We start from the raw sequence: 18697 nt of genomic DNA, 5'->3' as shown, positions 1-18697 counted from the left end.
CAGAGTTGTTGGCAAGCTTGTTCTTATACAATTCGGTCAATGTGAACAAACAGCACTGCAGTGTAAAGTATAAGGGAAAGAGCAGCACGTTGAGAAGAAAATAGACAGCCTGCCTCAGATTTTATCACTGATTTTGATAGCCTTCCCCTGCACCAGTGTTTGGCAGAAGTGCATAGGATATTACGATAGTTAAATGTGACCTGGCCGAGGTGAGTGGCATATCGGAGACATCTGAACGGGCTGTGCCCCACCGATTTTGTAAGAGAGTTATACATGCTGTATTAAAAGTAGTAAACGGTGCATCGTGTGAACTAAGGAAAATAAAAGCACTGGCCTAACTGATCCCGACATCTCACATCCCAGGCAGGATTCCCTCTATCCCATTTAAATGGGTGTTCTCAAGTTTGGAAATAATTCCATATCCACAGAAAAGAGGATAATTTTCCGATCTCTGGGCATCCGACACCTATGGCCCACAGCGATCATGAGAATTCATTGAAGTGATGGTTGGTCTTTGCCACTTAATTCATTCTAATGCAGGGATGCACAACAACATTTTTTTTGTCCAAGAGTCACATTGCCATACTAAACCAATCCCAAGGGCCGCAAACTAATTTAAAGGGGTATTTACATGAATACATCACCAGAACCACCGTTGGTCCATTAATAAATCACCAGAACCGAATTTTGAGTATTTGAGGCGGATTTGGAGTGTTTTTGCTACATAAGTGTGAAAACACGTTACGATAATTTAAACTGAGTTTTTGGATCAGAAACTCACAAAATCCTCCTCATAATCTCAAATCTCTTACGTTTTGAGGAGTTTTAAAGCTTTGAGGAAATATCTCCTGTGCTGCGCCCATGAATAAATAATTGCACCTCATTGTACTTTCTGCACCAAATATCTCCCCCATACTGCCCCTCTCTATAATATCCCCCATATAGTCCCTCTCTATAATATACCTTCTTCACTGCCCCTCTCCATAGTGTCTCCCCTCACAGCCCCTCTTCATAATGTCTCCCCTCACAGCCCTTCTCCATAATATACGCCCACACACTACCTCTCTCCATAATATCACCCCAAACTGTCCCTTTCTGTATCTCCCCTACAATGCCTCTTGCGTGTTGTTGCCACTGGGAGCCATGGTGGTCAAACCCCAAGCGATCGGAAGGTTATCGCCCATCTTGTTGACAGGGAGTAACTTTCAGACTTGAGAACATCTCTTTAATGAAATTGGCAGGAGTAAACCAGAAGGTGAAAAGGTTTGACAAAAATATTACAATGACAGACTTTGTATCACTGAAGAATGTACAATGTCAGGAAGTGGTGTATTTACCACACGCCAGCGCACTGACGCCAAGACGCTTAACATGTTCATTATATTGTAATTTAATAAGATTATTGTTGTTTATATTTTTTTGTTGGGGGAGGGGACAGGTTTTATCCAGTGAATGAAAGGATTAATTGTATTCTCTTTTGTTTACCAGGGCGCAGATGTAAAATCTCAGCAGGAACCAACTTTAGAAGAAGCGTCCGCTGCATGTGGCCAGGATGGTGGTATCACTGTAGACTTACAAGCGAGTATTGGAGCGTCGCAGGGAGAAGATAACGATGCCAAGCCTTGTGGTAAATCTGACAATGAGGTGGAAACTGTGGGTGGAGGCGCTGCGACTTCCAGTCAAGATGTTGAACCCAAAGAGGAAGAGGTGGGAACCGAATGCATTGTGAAGGCTGAGAGTACGTCAGGTATAAAGCAGCACAGACCGAGCTGTTCCACCGAGGTACCCGCTGCTGAAAGTCTTCTCTCCACTGGAAGCACAAATGAGGGAACTGGAATGACTTCAACTGGAATAGTTTTGGCCCCGTCCTTTAGTGATCCCGCTGAGGGAATGCTAGCTGGAGCAGAGGGAGACACTCCACTTACGGAGGCTGCACTCCAAGTCGCTGCTGATCTTCTGCGGGACATCAATGTGAACATGGGGCAGTCACTGTCTGGCTATTGTACTAGTGCTTCAGGCACCACCGACACGGCTTGTCACACTGGGCGAGGTCGAGAACAGGATGCCGTCCTTATAGAAGTATTTCCAGGGTCCGTCTGTGAAGACAATCAGTCTAGTAATAATAATTCTGCGGACTGCACTTGTTCAGAAGCAGGACACTCACGTAGTGCCCAAGGGATAAATGTTTTACATTGCACTGAGACATGTGACTCTAAAAATGAGAAAAGTGAGACGACTTCACAAAACAGAACTTTGGAGCAGTTTGCTGAAGGCCTAGTCCTGTCTGTGGTGGATGGGGTGCTAGCCGTAGGGTCAGATCATCGCAACAATGGTGCAAAAGATGTGGAGACAGTCGCTGACCAGCTGACCGCATCAATAATACGTGCAAGCTTGGTGGAGCTGGAAGTCACTTCTCGTGAAAATGCAGCTGTTACTCAGACTCAAGACAATAGAGAGAAAAAACCTCAAAAGGAAGTGTTGTCAGAAGCTGCGGTGAGCGATTTCAGGGCACGTGACTGCGCCCAAGCACACACGAATACAGGGGTTCCTGTTGCTCCTCTTCACAGCATGACTATAGAAAATCCTGAATTACTAGTGGATTCTTCTTCCAAGCCTTCACTAGCTCAGGAGCCCATTCCATTGTCTAAAGAGCATGAAATGGAAAGTGAAGAAAATAAAGCGATTTCTGTTACTCCACCAGAAATTATTGTGGAAGAACCGGCCGCCCTGTCTTTAGAGCCCGGCTCGGACCCATATAATACAGAACTGACACATGTAGCAACATCTGCTCTAAAAGAGGCGGCGCAGCAGCAGAACTCCAGGCCTGAAAAGCAAGAAATGCTGCCACTTGCTGGGCCATCCCTGTCACTGCAGGGAGATGAGCCATTGCCATGTGCGAAAAGCAAGTCACACAAAGACTCTGACACTCCCTCTCTGTTTAATAATTACGATTGTCTGAAAAAGCAGGAAGTGTTGGCCGTGGATTCAGTTCTCATTGATGCAAGAACTGAAATGCAGGAGGCTGTTGTGACGGCCGCTGAGGAGCCAGACACTGATCACGGACAGCTTACCTGTGCAAATGGCAAGGAAGATGGTGAACTTGGTGTGAAGCTCTGTGAAATTCTCCCTGGACCTGTAGAAGCAGACACTGTCATTTTACCACTATTAGACCCCAGGGAACAATTGGCTGATCATGTGGATTACAAGATCCCTACGGAGAAAGACAATGCACGTGAAAAGGAAGCATCTGAAGAAGTTGGAAAGGAGTCAGATTTAGAGAATGATGGATGTGAGGATGGCCCCGAGCTGGAAAAAGTCTCAAGAGCATCACTTCATCCTATAGCCGAGGAGACTTTACATAATGGCGAGTCCTCTTCAGATACTACCGAGGATACCGCCTCCTCCGACCTCAGCGATTCTGAAAAGTCTCTAGGTACAGACGAGGAGCAAACCTTGGACCTTTTCTCCCAGGCGGTGGATTGCTTATCTGATGATGAAGAGAACCCATTAATAACATCTAATGGAGATGTGGGCATGGCTGAGGTCAGACCGGCTCAAGACGTCCCGAGTAATGAAATGTCTCAGTCTCCCAGCATCCAGCCTAAAGAGGATTCTTTGAAGGGTCCAAGTGGAGGTCCCGACGTCCTAAAAGAAGAGGACTCCGGTTTGGATATCTCCGTGAACTTGGAGGATACTCTGTGCCCAAGCATATCTGACACAGAACTAGTCTCTGGTAATTTTCAGTGTTTTCTTTACCATTATATTATCATTCAGTGCACAGACTCACTAAGGGGTCTCCAATGGCAGATCTAGACTTTGGTGTTGTCTACGGCAAGTGGCCAGTAACTAAACGATAAGTGACCTGATCACTTGCTGTAGACAATTCTTCCACCACTTTCTTGCCATCACTTGCAGAAAGTCCACAGAAGTAACTTGGACTTTCAGCTTGACTTAAGGTGCGTGCTGGAGGGTGAGTGGGTGCCAGACCAGGCACACTGCCAGTCTATAGTAATGGTGGCTGGCAGGTTGTTCTGGTGCCCATGCTCAATAAATCTATAGACCAGTGTGACAACTTTGCTGCACTTTGCTACTTTTTATAAATCTCTTCCATATTACAATTAAATGTATTATTGGCATCGCTGTGTCCCAGAATAGTGAATTGGCTGTAGTATTGTCTGCTTCCGGCCGGGCAGTGGAAAAGATGACATTTCTCTGCCGTGTATAGGAGCGGCTGAAAGCTGACACCGAGCACAGATAATTGCCGCCAGCTCTTAGTTTTCCTGTAGCCGGGCTGGTCTGACTACTGTTTTGCAGACTGTCATTATCTGCACCGCTCCTATCGGTGTGAGTGCTTTCATTTACGGCTGATCCTTAAAGGCGCAATATAGAAAAACACGTATGGGTCCTACTCATGTAAAACATCCGCATTACCATTACTAGGATTATATTTATTTTACCTGTGTTTCTGTAGTGTCATTATTTCTCCATACCACGAAGCAGACAGTGGTACAGTAACACTTCATGCCCGTCTGATGCCAGTTTACTGCCAATTTTACACACACGTGAGGTATACAGTGCAAACAAACACTGAATAAAGAGAGAGAAAAGGACCATCCGTTTGGTACCTATTCTTTCTGTCCATTGACTCCGCTTGTCCTTATTCATACGGCAGGTTTTGGTACAGTACATTTGTATGTTATTATCTAGACCTTTCCAGCCGAATGCTGCACAATGGAGTCTTTATCATTCTCTACTTTGCTAAATAATTGTTCCGCTAACTGTTCTTACCTCCTGGTATTTGGTGATTATCTGCCAGCATTCAGTGGGCAAACACAAGTCACAGCTAAACTATGTGATAATTGGGGAGGTGGTTACACGTCTCCTTTTGAACAAGGCTTGTTATTACCCACAGGTCAGGGCGAGGTGCTTCTTTTGGAATTGCTGCAACAGTTTAGCTTTTGTGTCCAAGATCAGAAGATTATTATTGTTATGATTATTAGTAGTAGTTTTAGTTTGATTAAATTGCCTCTGGTTTTTTTACGTGCAGTGATGCGTGTAAATTTACAGATCTATTGTACATGACGACTGTCCATGGCAATCGTATACATTTATTACGCTAGGATCACAATATGTTTTTGGGTCCTAGAGATCGAGACAGACCGATGATACCTTTTCAACAAAATGCATGCGATAATTAAGCTTCCTTAAGAGTCAGTTATTGGTGACACATCGTCCTCTGTAGCAGGACACGTGCTCCTGACAACATGATATTCTAGGTGCAGAGCGATCTGGTTAAAGTTATTGCTCTTATTTTTTTCTCCAGCTCCCGAGTGTTGTTTTTTTTTTAATTTTTTTTAATCCAACATATGGATCCAGAAATATGTGCCCTTTTATTTAATGTACATTTTTATGGTCTTTACAAAGGGGTGGCGCTTACCGGATGATTATGCTGAGCAGCCTAAAGACCCTTCCCCAGAGAATCCTGTGAGCATTGTCCACTAGGGAAAGATCAAAAAATTATCACTACATAATTGAACATTTCTCTGGAACCATATGGCAGAGTTGAAACAAAAAAAAAAAAAAGAGTACTTGGGGGAGCAGCAGGAATAAAATAAGAGCAAGAACTGGCCTCTTTAGACCTGGTGACAGGTCCTCATTAAGGGGTGCAGGTTTTAGACCCCAAATAAACTTTCGTTATGTAAACCCCCTGTAATGTTGATGACATTCATACCTTTGTAAGTTCATTACTCCATTTTATAGAAATCCATCAGCTAATTTTTATGCAAATGTGCCACAAGTCCAGGTGGGGAGGGGTGACCGCACATAAAGATCTCCAATATCTTTCTCAATTTCAAAAAAACAAACCTTGACCAAACTGCTATGCCCAGCTATCGCCCCATATCACTGCTCCCGTTTGCTTCAAAACTCCTTGAGCAGCATGTCCGTGCTCAACTTTCCTCCCACCTTTCATCTAACTCTCTCCTTGACCACCACCAATCTGGCTTCCGCTCCCACCACTCCACCGAAACTGCCCTGACCAAAATTACTAATGACTTACAGCCAAAGCTAACAATCAGTTCTTCATCCTCCTCCTTCTCGACCTCTCCTCTGCCTTCGACACAGTCGACCACTGCCTACTGCTACAGATTCTCTCTTCCCTTGGCATCAAAAACCTTGCCCTGTCTTGGATTGCCTCATACCTCATTCCGACCACACATTTACGTTTCCCACTCCCACACTACCTCCTCATCCCGCCCTCTCTCTGTTGGTGTCCCTCAAGGCTCTGTCCTGGGGCCTCATAGCTTCCAGTACCACCTGTATGCTGATGACACTCAGATCTACACCTCTGGCCCAGACGTTACCTCTCTGCTGTCCAGAAACCCAGAGTGTCTATTAGCCATATCCTCCTTCTTCACCTCTCGCTTCCTAAAACTCAATGTAGACAAAACCAAACTCATCATCTTTCCTCTATCTCGCGCATCTCCTCTCCCCGATCTATTTATTATGGTAAACGTCATCACGCTCTCTCCCGCATCTCGACTCTTCCCTGTCCTTCAAACTGCACGTCCAAACTCTTCTCACCTCCTGTCGCCTCCAACTCAAAAATATTGCCAGAATCTGTCCCTTCCTCAGCCCTCAATCTACTAAAACTCTTGTGCATGCCCTCATCATCTCCCGCCTCGATTACTGCCACACCCACCTCTGTGGCCTCCCCTCTAACTCTCTTACACCACTCCAGTCTGTCTTCAACTCAGCTTTCCGGGTAATCCACCGCTTTCCTCCCTACTCCCCTGTTTCTCCCCTCTGCAAATCTCTCAGCTGGCTCCCAATTCCCCAACGAATCCAGTTCATACTACTAAAACTGATCTACAAAGCCATCCACAACCTGTCCCCTCCCTATATCTATATATCTGAACTAATCTCCAATATCTTCCATCACGTAAGCTTCGATCCTCCCAAGACCTTCTACTCTCCTCTAAACTTACTCGTTCCTCACACAACCACCTCCAAGATTTCTCCCGAATATCCCCCAACCTCTGGAATTCCATGCCTCGACACGCCCGATTATCCACCACCCTCGGATCCTTCAGACGGAACCTGAAAACCCATTTCTTCAGGAAAGCTTACAGCCTGCAATAACTAATAACCATACAGCCTTACCACTACCTTAGCTGCCGCCTCACCACCACCAGAGCTGCTGCACCCCCGACCTTCTCTCTCTTCTCCATTATCCCGTACAATGTAAGTCCACAAGGACTGGGTCCTCTCCCCTCTGTACCAGTCTGTCATCTATAACCCTGTACGTAACCCCTTTCTCATGTACAGCACCATGGAATTAATGGTGCTATATAAATAAATAATAATAATAATTTCCCCACTTGTCACCGGCCTCGAGTCATTGACTAGCATGTCATTCTTCTCTGTGACCTTCCCCGCCTTGTCAGTGTGCAATAAGCTCCTGATAATCAAAAGCTGGACCCTCAAACTATGCAGGTGCCAACCCCAGGAATGATGGAGCATTGGGCAAGATCTCAAGCCAGGGAGAAGGTCACAGAAAAGTGTCACCTGCCAGTCACTGATAGGAGGTCGATGGCGTGTGGGGAAAGAGGGAGAGCAACGAGAGCTGGGATTCCAAGGCCTACCCAACATCCTGCACTTCGACAATGGATTTCTATAAAACTGGTGCACGAACCTCTAAAACAAAGGTATGAACGTCATCAACATTACAGGGACTTTAGTCTGAAGAACCACTGGTAAACGATTAGGCTATGTTCACACGCTGCGTTTTTGCTGCGTTTTTTAAATGCAAATTTTAAGCTGCGTTTTACAGTACCAGCAAAAGCTATGAGATTTCAGAAATCTCATGTACACGCTATTTTTTTTCCCTGACTGATTAGGCAAACTGCTGCGTTTTTGAAAACTGCATCATGTCACTTCTTTCAGTGGTTTTGCAGCTTTTTTTCAGCGGTAGAATGCAATGAGTAAGTGCAAAAAAAGCAGCAAAAACCCAGGTATTAAGTTTTGCTGTTTTTTTGACACAAAAACCTAAGGACGTTGCATCATGTTTTCTTTTTTTATGCACTAAAATTTATCAGTATACACAGGAGACAAATGTATCGGATAAAAACTCAGCAAAACCTGTTTTTTTGTAAGCGGCTTCTTTAGAGCAGATTTTGCCTGCAGAAAAACATGCCGCACAAACGCAACGTGTGAACATAGCCTTAGGATACTAGTTTTTGAGACAGCACGCCATATATTTTTCCCTTGTGGACTCCACAAATCCTGAAAATGTTGGTTCACTGAATCCTTACCATATGGCCTTTGTGTTTTGTAGACCGATTTTGTATTACTATTATTTATTCTGCTCATTGTGTGTTTCAGCAGAATGTCTTAACAATAAAGTAGATGACGAAGTGGATTTTGGCAAACAGCCAAGCCCCAGAACAAAAGTGGTAAGTTACGTCTTGGTCTACTTAGCAAACATTTGTTATGTGTTAAAGGAACAATCCATCCTTCCATTCATGAAGATATTAGTCCTGAATTATTTAAAGATGTTTAGTGCTGCCCTTACTTCCTGTAGTGTAGTGTCACATGTTGCATATTTAGTCCTGATTTTCTACACTTATTTCTAAATTGAAATTTGCTGCATTTGTGCATCTAAAGTGCTTGTGTGTTACTGGTATTTATTCAGTTTTTAATTACATTTTTTGTTATGGAACTTACCAAAATAGAGCAACAAAGCAATGCCAGGTTAGTGGTTTAATGGGAACCTGTCGTGAGATTCATGCTGCCCAAACTGTGGGCTGTATGAGTCTGACACAAGCTGCACGGTTGCTGCCAGGTATGTTTTAGGCTAGGTTCACATTGCGTTGGGGCAATCCGTTTAGCGCATACGCTAGCGGATTGCGCTAACGCAATGTCCCAAAAGGGATCGCGTTTGGCGATCCCGCTAGCGCAGATACCCGATGTTGCTGGATTTTCTATGTATCCCATCTGACTAGTCCCTGTCAGATCCCCATCAGCTTTTCCCTACACTGACTCATATATTTTACTATGTACACCTGTTGGTCATCCACAGCGAAGCTAGGAGAAGCATCTGAGACTCCTAGAAAAGACTGCCGAGGACTTAGTATGTCTTCCTCGAAACGCCACAGGCGGTGTCTAATTCATGCAACCATAGGCCTCTTTCACACGTCCTGAAATTTCTGGTACCGGAAAAAACAGTACTGGAGATATATGTGTGTGTGTAATACTTGTGGCACCCGTGTCCCCCAAAAGTACCGGTGCCTGTGAAACAGCAGTAAAGTTAGAGCTGTTCCCCGGCGCCGGGTGCTTAAGACGGCTCTCCTCATGCTCCCCTGGTTTGCCAGCAATCAGCACGAGCAGGGGAGAATGTTGAAAGTTGTATTCAACTGATAACAACAAGTGCAGGCGTCAACTATTACTTCCATCAGCGTACACCTGCTGCCGTTAGTAACATTAAGGGCAGGTGACGGATGGGAGTATTCATCAGCCTGCGCTATAAATAAATAAATTAAACTGCGTTGGTTCCCCTGTATTTTTGGTAACCAGCCAGCTAAAGCTGACAGCTTCAGGCTGCAACCCTCAGCTGTCATCGTTAGCAAGGCTGGTTATCAAGAATAGAAGGGTACCCGCGCTGTTTTTTAAAGTTATTTAAATACATAAACTTAAAAACATGTCATGGGGTCTCTCCCATTTTTGACAAACAGCCTTGCTAAAGCAGACAACTGGGGGCTGGTATTCTCAGGCTTTTAAGGGGCCATGGATATTGACCCTCCACAGCCCAAAAATGTCAGCCCACAGCCACCCAGAAACTGCACATCAATTAGATGCGCCATTTCTTGTTCTTTGCTCACCTCTTCCCACTTGCCTTGTAGTGGTGGCAAGTGGGGTAATATGTTTGGTTTATATAACCTTTGTATTGACTGAATTTTGCTTCTCCATTACTAATCCTATAGTTATATTGTAAATAAAGACATCATGTATAAAGTCTTTTAGTTGAAATCAAAACAAAACACACTTTTCCATTTAAAAAAAATAAAAAAAATAACAAGCACTGTTAAACTCACCTAACATCCATTCCATTGAAGCCAGCGTCTCCTAAAAAAAACTAAAATAAAAAAAAACAACAATATCTCGTCACCTGTCTTTCTGTCCCAAGCCATAATCTGGGGATAAATAGTTTTCAACCTGGACGGTGCCAAGATGCGGCCTTCCAGTTTGAGAACCACTGATGAATAAGATGCTGCGAACACAGTATCAGTGAGCAGCGGTGACCTCATCGTGGTTACCACGGGTCACTGAGGCTGCGTCCCGAATTAAGCAAGATTTGTGGTGAACTCACTGAACTGCGGTGAACTCAGTGACTTTTTCTCACTGTGCTGAGGTTACCGCAGTAACCTCATTGATAAGTGGTTTTCAGCCTGGACGGCTGCATCTTGGCACCGTCCAGTTTGAAAACTATTAATCCCCAGACATAGATTACAGTGTGGGACAGAATGTTGGACAAGTGATGGATATTGTTGTTTTTTAATTTTTGCTTTTTTTACAAGAGATGTTGGCTTCATTGAAATGGCCATTAGGTGAGTAAAACAGTGTTTGTTATTTTTAAATAAAAACGAAAAAGTGTGTTTTGTTTTCAAATAAAGAACTTTATTCTGGCTGTGTCTTTATTTACGATTTAACTATAGGATTAGTAATGGATGGGTGTCTTGCAGATGCCTCTCCATTACTAATTTGTGGGCTGGATGTCACCACACAATAGAACGGTGACGTCAACCCTACAGATATTACCCGACTTGCCATCACAACAGGGCATGTGGGAAGAGCCGGGCCAAGCACCAAAATTGGCACATCTAATTGATGTGCCTTTTTTGGCTGCTATTTTTAGGCTGGGAGTCAATATCCATGGCCCCTTTCCAGCCTGAGAATACCCCCCCAGCTGTCTGCTTTAGCTTGGATGGTTCCATGCCGTTTTTTAAAAATTATTTGTTTTAAAAATTATAAAAAATCAGCCTGGGGACCGAGCTATTCTTGATAACCAGTCTTTCTAAAGCTGTGAGTTTTGCCTGGCTGTACAGGGGAACCCATGCCATTTTTTAAATGTATTTATTATTTATAGCACAGGTGGCAGCTGATGAATACTCCCATCAAATGCCGCCTGCTTTCACTGTTACTAGCGGCAGCAGGAGTAGGGTAAGAGGAGTAATAGTTCCATCAGCCGTCGCCTGCTGTTGCCTGTTGAATACAGCTCTCTACATTCTCCCCTGCTAGTGATGATCTCCAGCAGAGCAGGGGAGAATGATGAGAGCCGTCTTCAGCCCCTGGCGCTGGGGAACATTGAACAGTACCATTGCTTCACAGGTGCTGGTGCGTGTCACACCGATGATACACGGATGTCATCCATGTGTCATTAGTGTGCACGTGTGCGGGATGTTTTGCAACCCGTGCTGGTGTTAAGAGATGGACATGTCAGTGTATTTTGTCCACCTGCATACGGTCCATGGAAACATATTGACATGTGAACAGACCCATTCACTTGAATGGGTCTCTGTGTGTAAGTGTCTCCGGTACGTGTGAAAACTGTCACCACTATGTACCCAACACACTGCCAACTGAAAGAGCCCTTAACCTCATGACTGGTTCCTTCTACCTGCAAATTTGGGCTCTCATTAAAAACGAATGAGTGAAGTCTGCACCAAAAAAGTGCGTTTTTTAAATTTAAATCGTCATGTTGCTAATTTTAAAAACACAACAAAAGCCAATTTCCGCTGAGATTTTAGGTAAATCAGTTTCTTATTCTGTAAAATGTTTCAGATTTTATGTGCGGAAAATCTGCACCAAATGTGAACTCAGTCTGTAGAAACTGATGTACAGTATATTAGGACGGGTTTCGCGAGATACACTGATTGAGCGCATTTTACTGTTTTTTCTTTTTCTTTAATTTCTTTCTCTCCAACAATAAATTTACTTACAGCAGATTTTTGGAAACATTTCTACAGATGAAACCCTGTTTCATAATAATCATTTTATTTCTATAGCATCAACATATTCCGCAGCACTTCACATTTTAGAAGGGACTTGTACAGACAATAAAAGACATTACAGAATAACAATATTCAAAACAATAGCAAAAAGGATATTCAGAAGTTAGAATCAGTTCAAAGACTGGCAACTATATTATTGCCAGGGGTGGAAGGCCTCTCATATGAGGAGAGGTTGAAAAAGTTGGGCTTGTTTAGCTTAGAACAAAGAGCAGTCAGACTGTGGAATACCCTACCACAAGAAGTAGTAATGGCAGACACTATGACAGCTTTTAAAAAAGGGCTGGATGATTTCCTTGATTCACATAACATCTTGGGTTATAATTAAATTAGTGGCAAAATGTACATTTGGTGGAAAACAGTTGAACTTAATGAACGTAGGTCTTTTTTCAATCTATACTACCGTTCAAAATTTTGGAGTCACCCAGACAATTTTGTGTTTTCCATTAAAACTCATACTTTTATTAATCAAATTACTTTTATTAATCTGCTTCTCATAAATGTTCCTCTGTGTGTTCCAAACATCTCAAACTTGGATTTTTGTCCATAACACTTTTTTCCAATCTTCCTCTGTCCAATGTCTGTGTTCTTTTGACCGTATTAATCTTTTCCTTTTATTAACCAGTCTCAGATATGGCTTTTTCTTTGCCACTCTGCCGTGAAGGCCAGCATCCCGTAGTCGCCTATTCACTGTAGACTGTGACACTGGCACTTTCTGTGTACTATTTAATGAAGCTGCCAGTTGAGGACCTGTGAGGCGTCGATTTCTCCAACTACAGCATCTAATGTACTTATCTTGTTGCTCAGTTGTGCAGCGGGGCCTCCCACTTCTCTTTCTACTCTGGTTAGAGCCTGTTTGTGCTCTCCTCTGAAGGGAGTAGTACACACCGTTGTAGGAAATCTTCAGCATCTGGGCAATTTCTCGCATGGAATAGCCTTCATTTCTAAGAACTAGAATAGACTGTCGAGTTTCACATGAAAGTTCTCTTTTTCTGGCCAGTTTGAGAGTTTAAAGGCACCAAGAAATGTAATGTTCCAGATTCTCTACTAGCTCAAAGGAAGGTCAGGTTTATAGCTTCTCTATTCAGCCAAGCTGTTCAGCTGTGCCAACATACTTGCACAAGGGTTTTCAAGGGTATTCTAACCATCCATTAGCCTTCTTACACAGTTAGCAAACATAAAGTACCATAAGAACACTGGAGTGATGGTTGTTGGAAATGGGCCTCTGTACACCTATGACGATATTGCATTACAAACCAGACGTTTGCAGCTAGAATAGTCATTTACCACATTAACAATGTATAGAGTGTATTTCTGAATCATTTAATCTTAGCTTCATTGGAAAAAACTGTGCTTTTCTTTCAAAAATAAGGAAAATTCTAAGTGACCCTAAACTTTTACACGGTAGTTTACATAACTATGTAACTGCAATAATCACGTAAATCAACAGATGCGAAAAGTAGTGAGGGCCCTGATCGCAAGCTTTCAGTTTATGGAGGAAATGGAGGAGACAAAAAAGGTGGATGGTAACAATTGCTTGCATTGTACGGTCCAGCCATATAAGTGATAAATAGGGTGTTCTTGTCATGCTGCATGAACTGGTAACCAATCAATATGTGTAAAAGTACCAACACAGAGGGCTATTAATTGAAGGAAGGGTATGAGAACAGATGATTCGTGGGTCCTGGTTGAGGTGATAGGTCAGTCTGAAGAAATACGTTTTTAGGGCATGCTTAAAACTGTTGGCACTGGGGATTAATCAAATTGTCCTAGGTAGTGTATTCCAAGGAATTGGCCCAGGGCGCGAGAAGTCTTGGAGATGAGAGTGGGAGGTTCTGATTATTGAAGATGTTATTCTTGGGTCATTAGCAAAATGGATGGCACGGGAAGGGTGGTAAACTGAGACAAGGGAGGACATGTAGGGTGGTGCTGAGCCATGGAGTGCTTTGTGGGTGAGAGTGATAAGTTTATATTGAACACTGTAGAGGATGGGTAACCAGTGCAATGACTGGCACAGAGTAGAGGCATTCATGTAACGGTTGGCGAGGATTATGATCCTGGCTGCTGCGTTCAGGACGAATTTTGAGAGGGGAGAGTTTAGTAAGAGGGAGACCAATTACTAGAGAGTTGCAATAGTCCAGATGAGAATGAATAAGAGCAGCAGGAAGTGTTTTTGCAGAGTCAAAAGTAAGAAAAGGTCAAATTCTAGAATTATTTTTGATGTGTAGATAATATGAGCGAGTGATCAGATTTAGGGAGTGAATGCAAGATCTGGATCAAGTATGACCTGAAGACAGCGGGCATGTTGCTGGGGAGTAATGGTGGAGCCACACATGAAGATGGCAGTATCGGTCATAGGTAGGTTACTGGAGAGGGGAAACACAAGCTCAGTTTTTGAAAAATTCAGTTTTAGATAGAGGGAGGACAGCGGTAAGACAATATTTTTACTCAACTCTTAATTTTCTTGTGTTGAGCTGGGGAATTTTGGGGTGTGCTCTCACCCATATGGCTCTCCTTCCCCTCTCACAGCACGAGTGTGATACGTGCCTAATTGAGAGACTACTTTTCCCTCCATTCTTATGCTGTCCACCTGTGTGTAACATAGTAACATAGTAACATAGTTAGTAAGGCCGAAAAAAGACATTTGTCCATCCAGTTCAGCCTATATTCCATCATAATAAATCCCCAGATCTACGTCCTTCTACAGAACCTAATAAGTGTATGATACAATATTGTTCTGCTCCAGGAAGACATCCAGGCCTCTCTTGAACCCCTCGACTGAGTTCGCCATCACCACCTCCTCAGGCAAGCAATTCCAGATTCTCACTGCCCTAACAGTAAAGAATCCTCTTCTATGTTGGTGGAAAAACCTTCTCTCCTCCAGACGCAAAGAATGCCCCCTTGTGCCCGTCACCTTCCTTGGTATAAACAGATCCTCAGCGAGATATTTGTATTGTCCCCTTATATACTTATACATGGTTATTAGATCGCCCCTCAGTCGTCTTTTTTCTAGACTAAATAATCCTAATTTCGCTAATCTATCTGGGTATTGTAGTTCTCCCATCCCCTTTATTAATTTTGTTGCCCTCCTTTGTACTCTCTCTAGTTCCATTATATCCTTCCTGAGCATCGGTGCCCAAAACTGGACACAGTACTCCATGTGCGGTCTAACTAGGGATTTGTACAGAGGCAGTATAATGCTCTCATCATGTGTATCCAGACCTCTTTTAATGCACCCCATGATCCTGTTTGCCTTGGCAGCTGCTGCCTGGCACTGGCTGCTCCAGGTAAGTTTATCATTAACTAGGATCCCCAAGTCCTTCTCCCTGTCAGATTTACCCAGTGGTTTCCCATTCAGTGTGTAATGGTGACATTGATTCCTTCTTCCCATGTGTATAACCTTACATTTATCATTGTTAAACCTCATCTGCCACCTTTCAGCCCAAGTTTCCAACTTATTCAGATCCATCTGTAGCAGAATACTATCTTCTCTTGTATTAACTGCTTTACATAGTTTTGTATCATCTGCAAATATCGATATTTTACTGTGTAAACCTTCTACCAGATCATTAATGAATATGTTGAAGAGAACAGGTCCCAATACTGACCCCTGCGGTACCCCACTGGTCACAGCGACCCAGTTAGAGACTATACCATTTATAACCACCCTCTGCTTTCTATCACTAAGCCAGTTACTAACCCATTTACACACAATTTCCCCCAGACCAAGCATTCTCATTTTGTGTACCAACCTCTTGTGCGGCACGGTATCAAACGCTTTGGAAAAATCGAGATATACCACGTCCAATGACTCACCGTGGTCCAGCCTATAGCTTACCTCTTCATAAAAACTGATTAGATTGGTTTGACAGGAGCGATTTCTCATAAACCCATGCTGATATGGAGTTAAACAGTTATTCTCATTGAGATAATCCAGAATAACATCCCTCAGAAACCCTTCAAATATTTTACCAACAATAGAGGTTAGACTTACTGGCCTATAATTTCCAGGTTCACTTTTAGAGCCCTTTTTGAATATTGGCACCACATTTGCTATGCGCCAATCCTGCGGAACAGACCCTGTCGCTATAGAGTCCCTAAAAATAAGAAATAATGGTTTATCTATTACATTACTTAGTTCTCTTAGTACTCGTGGGTGTATGCCATCCGGACCCGGAGATTTATCTATTTTAATCTTATTTAACCGGTTTCGCACCTCTTCTTGGGTTAGATTGGTGACCCTTAATATAGGGTTTTCATTGTTTCTTGGGATTTCACCTAGCATTTCATTTTCCACCGTGAATACCATGGAGAAGAAGGTGTTTAATATGTTAGCTTTTTCCTCGTCATCTACAACCATTCTTTCCTCACTATTTTTTAAGGGGCCTACATTTTCAGTTTTTATTCTTTTACTATTGATATAGTTGAAGAACAGTTTGGGATTAGTTTTACTCTCCTTAGCAATGTGCTTCTCTGTTTCCTTTTTGGCAGCTTTAATTAGTTTTTTAGATAAAGTATTTTTCTCCCTATAGTTTTTTAGAGCTTCAATGGTGCCATCCTGCTTTAGTAGTGCAAATGCTTTCTTTTTACTGTTAATTGCCTGTCTTACTTCTTTGTTTAGCCACATTGGGTTTTTCCTATTTCTAGTCCTTTTATTCCCACAAGGTATAAACCGCTTACACTGCCTATTAAGGATGTTCTTAAACATTTCCCATTTATTATCTGTATTCTTATTTCTGAGGATATTGTCCCAGTCTACCAGATTAAGGGCATCTCTAAGCTGGTCAAACTTTGCCTTCCTAAAGTTCAGTGTTTTTGTGACTCCCTGACAAGTCCCCCTAGTGAAAGACAGGTGAAACTGTACAATATTGTGGTCGCTATTTCCTAGATGCCCGACCACCTGCAGATTTGTTATTCTGTCAGGTCTATTAGATAGTATTAGGTCTAAAAGTGCTGCTCCTCTGGTTGGATTCTGCACCAATTGTGAAAGATAATTTTTCTTGGTTATTAGCAGAAACCTGTTGCCTTTATGGGTTTCACAGGTTTCTGTTTCCCAGTTAATATCCGGGTAGTTAAAGTCCCCCATAACCAGGACCTCATTATGGGTTGCAGCTTCATTTATCTGCTTTAGAAGTAGATTTTCCATGTTTTCTGTTATATTTGGGGGTTTGTAACAGACCCCAATGAGAATTTTGTTACCATTTTTCCCTCCATGAATTTCGACCCATATGGACTCGACATCCTCATTTCTTTCGCTAATATCCTCCCTTAAAGTGGACTTTAGACAAGACTTTACATAGAGACAAACCCCTCCTCCTCTCCGATTTTTACGATCCTTTCTAAACAGACTGTAACCCTGTAAGTTAACTGCCCAGTCATAGCTTTCATCTAACCATGTCTCGGTTATTCCCACTATGTCAAAGTTACCTGTAGATATTTCTGCTTCTAGTTCTTCCATCTTGTTTGTCAGGCTTCTGGCATTTGCAAGCATGCAGTTTAGAGGATTTTGTTTTGTTCCAATCTCCTCGCTGTGGATTGTTTTAGAAATGTTCTTACCTCCCTTCTGAGTATGTTTTCCTGGATCTTCTTTGTTCAAGTCTAATGTTTTTCTTCCCGTCCCCTCTTCTTCTAGTTTAACGCCCTCCTGATGAGTGTAGCGAGTCTTCTGGCGAATGTGTGTTTCCCAGGTTTGTTGAGGTGTAGTCCGTCTCTGGCGAGGAGTCCATCGTACAAGTAATTCACACCGTGGTCCAGGAATCCGAATCCTTGTTGTCTGCACCATCGTCTTAGCCAGTTGTTTGCATCAAGGATCCTGTTCCATCTCCTGGTGCCATGCCCGTCTACTGGAAGGATAGAAGAAAAAACTACCTGTGCATCCAGTTCCTTTACTTTCTTCCCCAACTCTTCAAAGTCTTTGCAGATTGTCGGTAGGTCCTTCCTTGCCGTGTCATTGGTGCCAACATGTATCAGAAGAAATGGGTGGACGTCCTTGGAGTTGAAGAGCTTTGGTATCCTATCTGTCACATCCTTGATCATCGCACCTGGAAGGCAGCATACTTCTCTTGCAGTTATGTCCGGTCTGCAGATGGCTGCTTCTGTGCCTCTCAGTAGTGAGTCTCCCACCACCACCACTCTTCGTTGCTTCTTGGCTGTACTTTTTGCTGTCACTTGTTGCTGTGTGCCCTTTTCTTTTTTGCTTGCTGGTATTGCTTCATCCTTAGGTGTGCCATCTTCATCCTCTACAAAGATTTGATATCGGTTCTTCAGTTGTGTGGTTGGTGATTTCTCCATGGTCTTCTTGCTTCTTTTGGTCACATGCTTCCACTCATCTGCTTTTGGAGGTTCTCTGACACTTTTTTCACCTTCTGTGACCAGTAGAGATGCTTCTGTTCTGTCTAGAAAGTCTTCATTCTCTTTGATGAGTTTCAAAGTTGCTATTCTTTCTTCCAGACCCCGCACCTTTTCTTCTAAAAGGGCCACTAGTCTACACTTCTGACAGGTGAAATTTAATTCTTCTTCTGGTCGATCTGTGAACATGTAGCACATGCTGCAGCTCACCATGTAGGTTGTCACATCTGCCATGTTGCTCCTAGATCCTGCTGACTTGCTGTGTGTTTTCCTTCTTGTGTAAT

At 43.0% G+C, this 18697-nt stretch overlaps 1 protein-coding gene across 7 annotated transcripts in view; it reads left to right on the top strand.

Moving 5' to 3' along the window:
- AKAP13 (A-kinase anchoring protein 13) overlaps positions 1-18697 on the top strand; it is a 303165-nt gene that overhangs the window by 159315 nt on the left and 125153 nt on the right. For 5 of the 7 annotated variants that reach the window (XM_069766256.1, XM_069766255.1, XM_069766254.1 and 2 more), the window contains exons 7-8: positions 1489-3733; positions 8383-8453. In XM_069766256.1, coding sequence (XP_069622357.1) covers positions 1489-3733; positions 8383-8453 — 2316 coding nt within the window. The remainder of the gene's footprint in view (positions 1-1488; positions 3734-8382; positions 8454-18697) is intronic. The other 2 variants (XM_069766257.1, XM_069766253.1) reach the window with 1 other exon arrangement.

The sequence above is a fragment of the Ranitomeya imitator genome, chromosome 4 (assembly GCF_032444005.1).
Source record: "Ranitomeya imitator isolate aRanImi1 chromosome 4, aRanImi1.pri, whole genome shotgun sequence".
NCBI lineage: Eukaryota > Metazoa > Chordata > Amphibia > Anura > Dendrobatidae > Ranitomeya > Ranitomeya imitator.
This window is presented reverse-complemented; position numbering and strand designations above follow the sequence as displayed.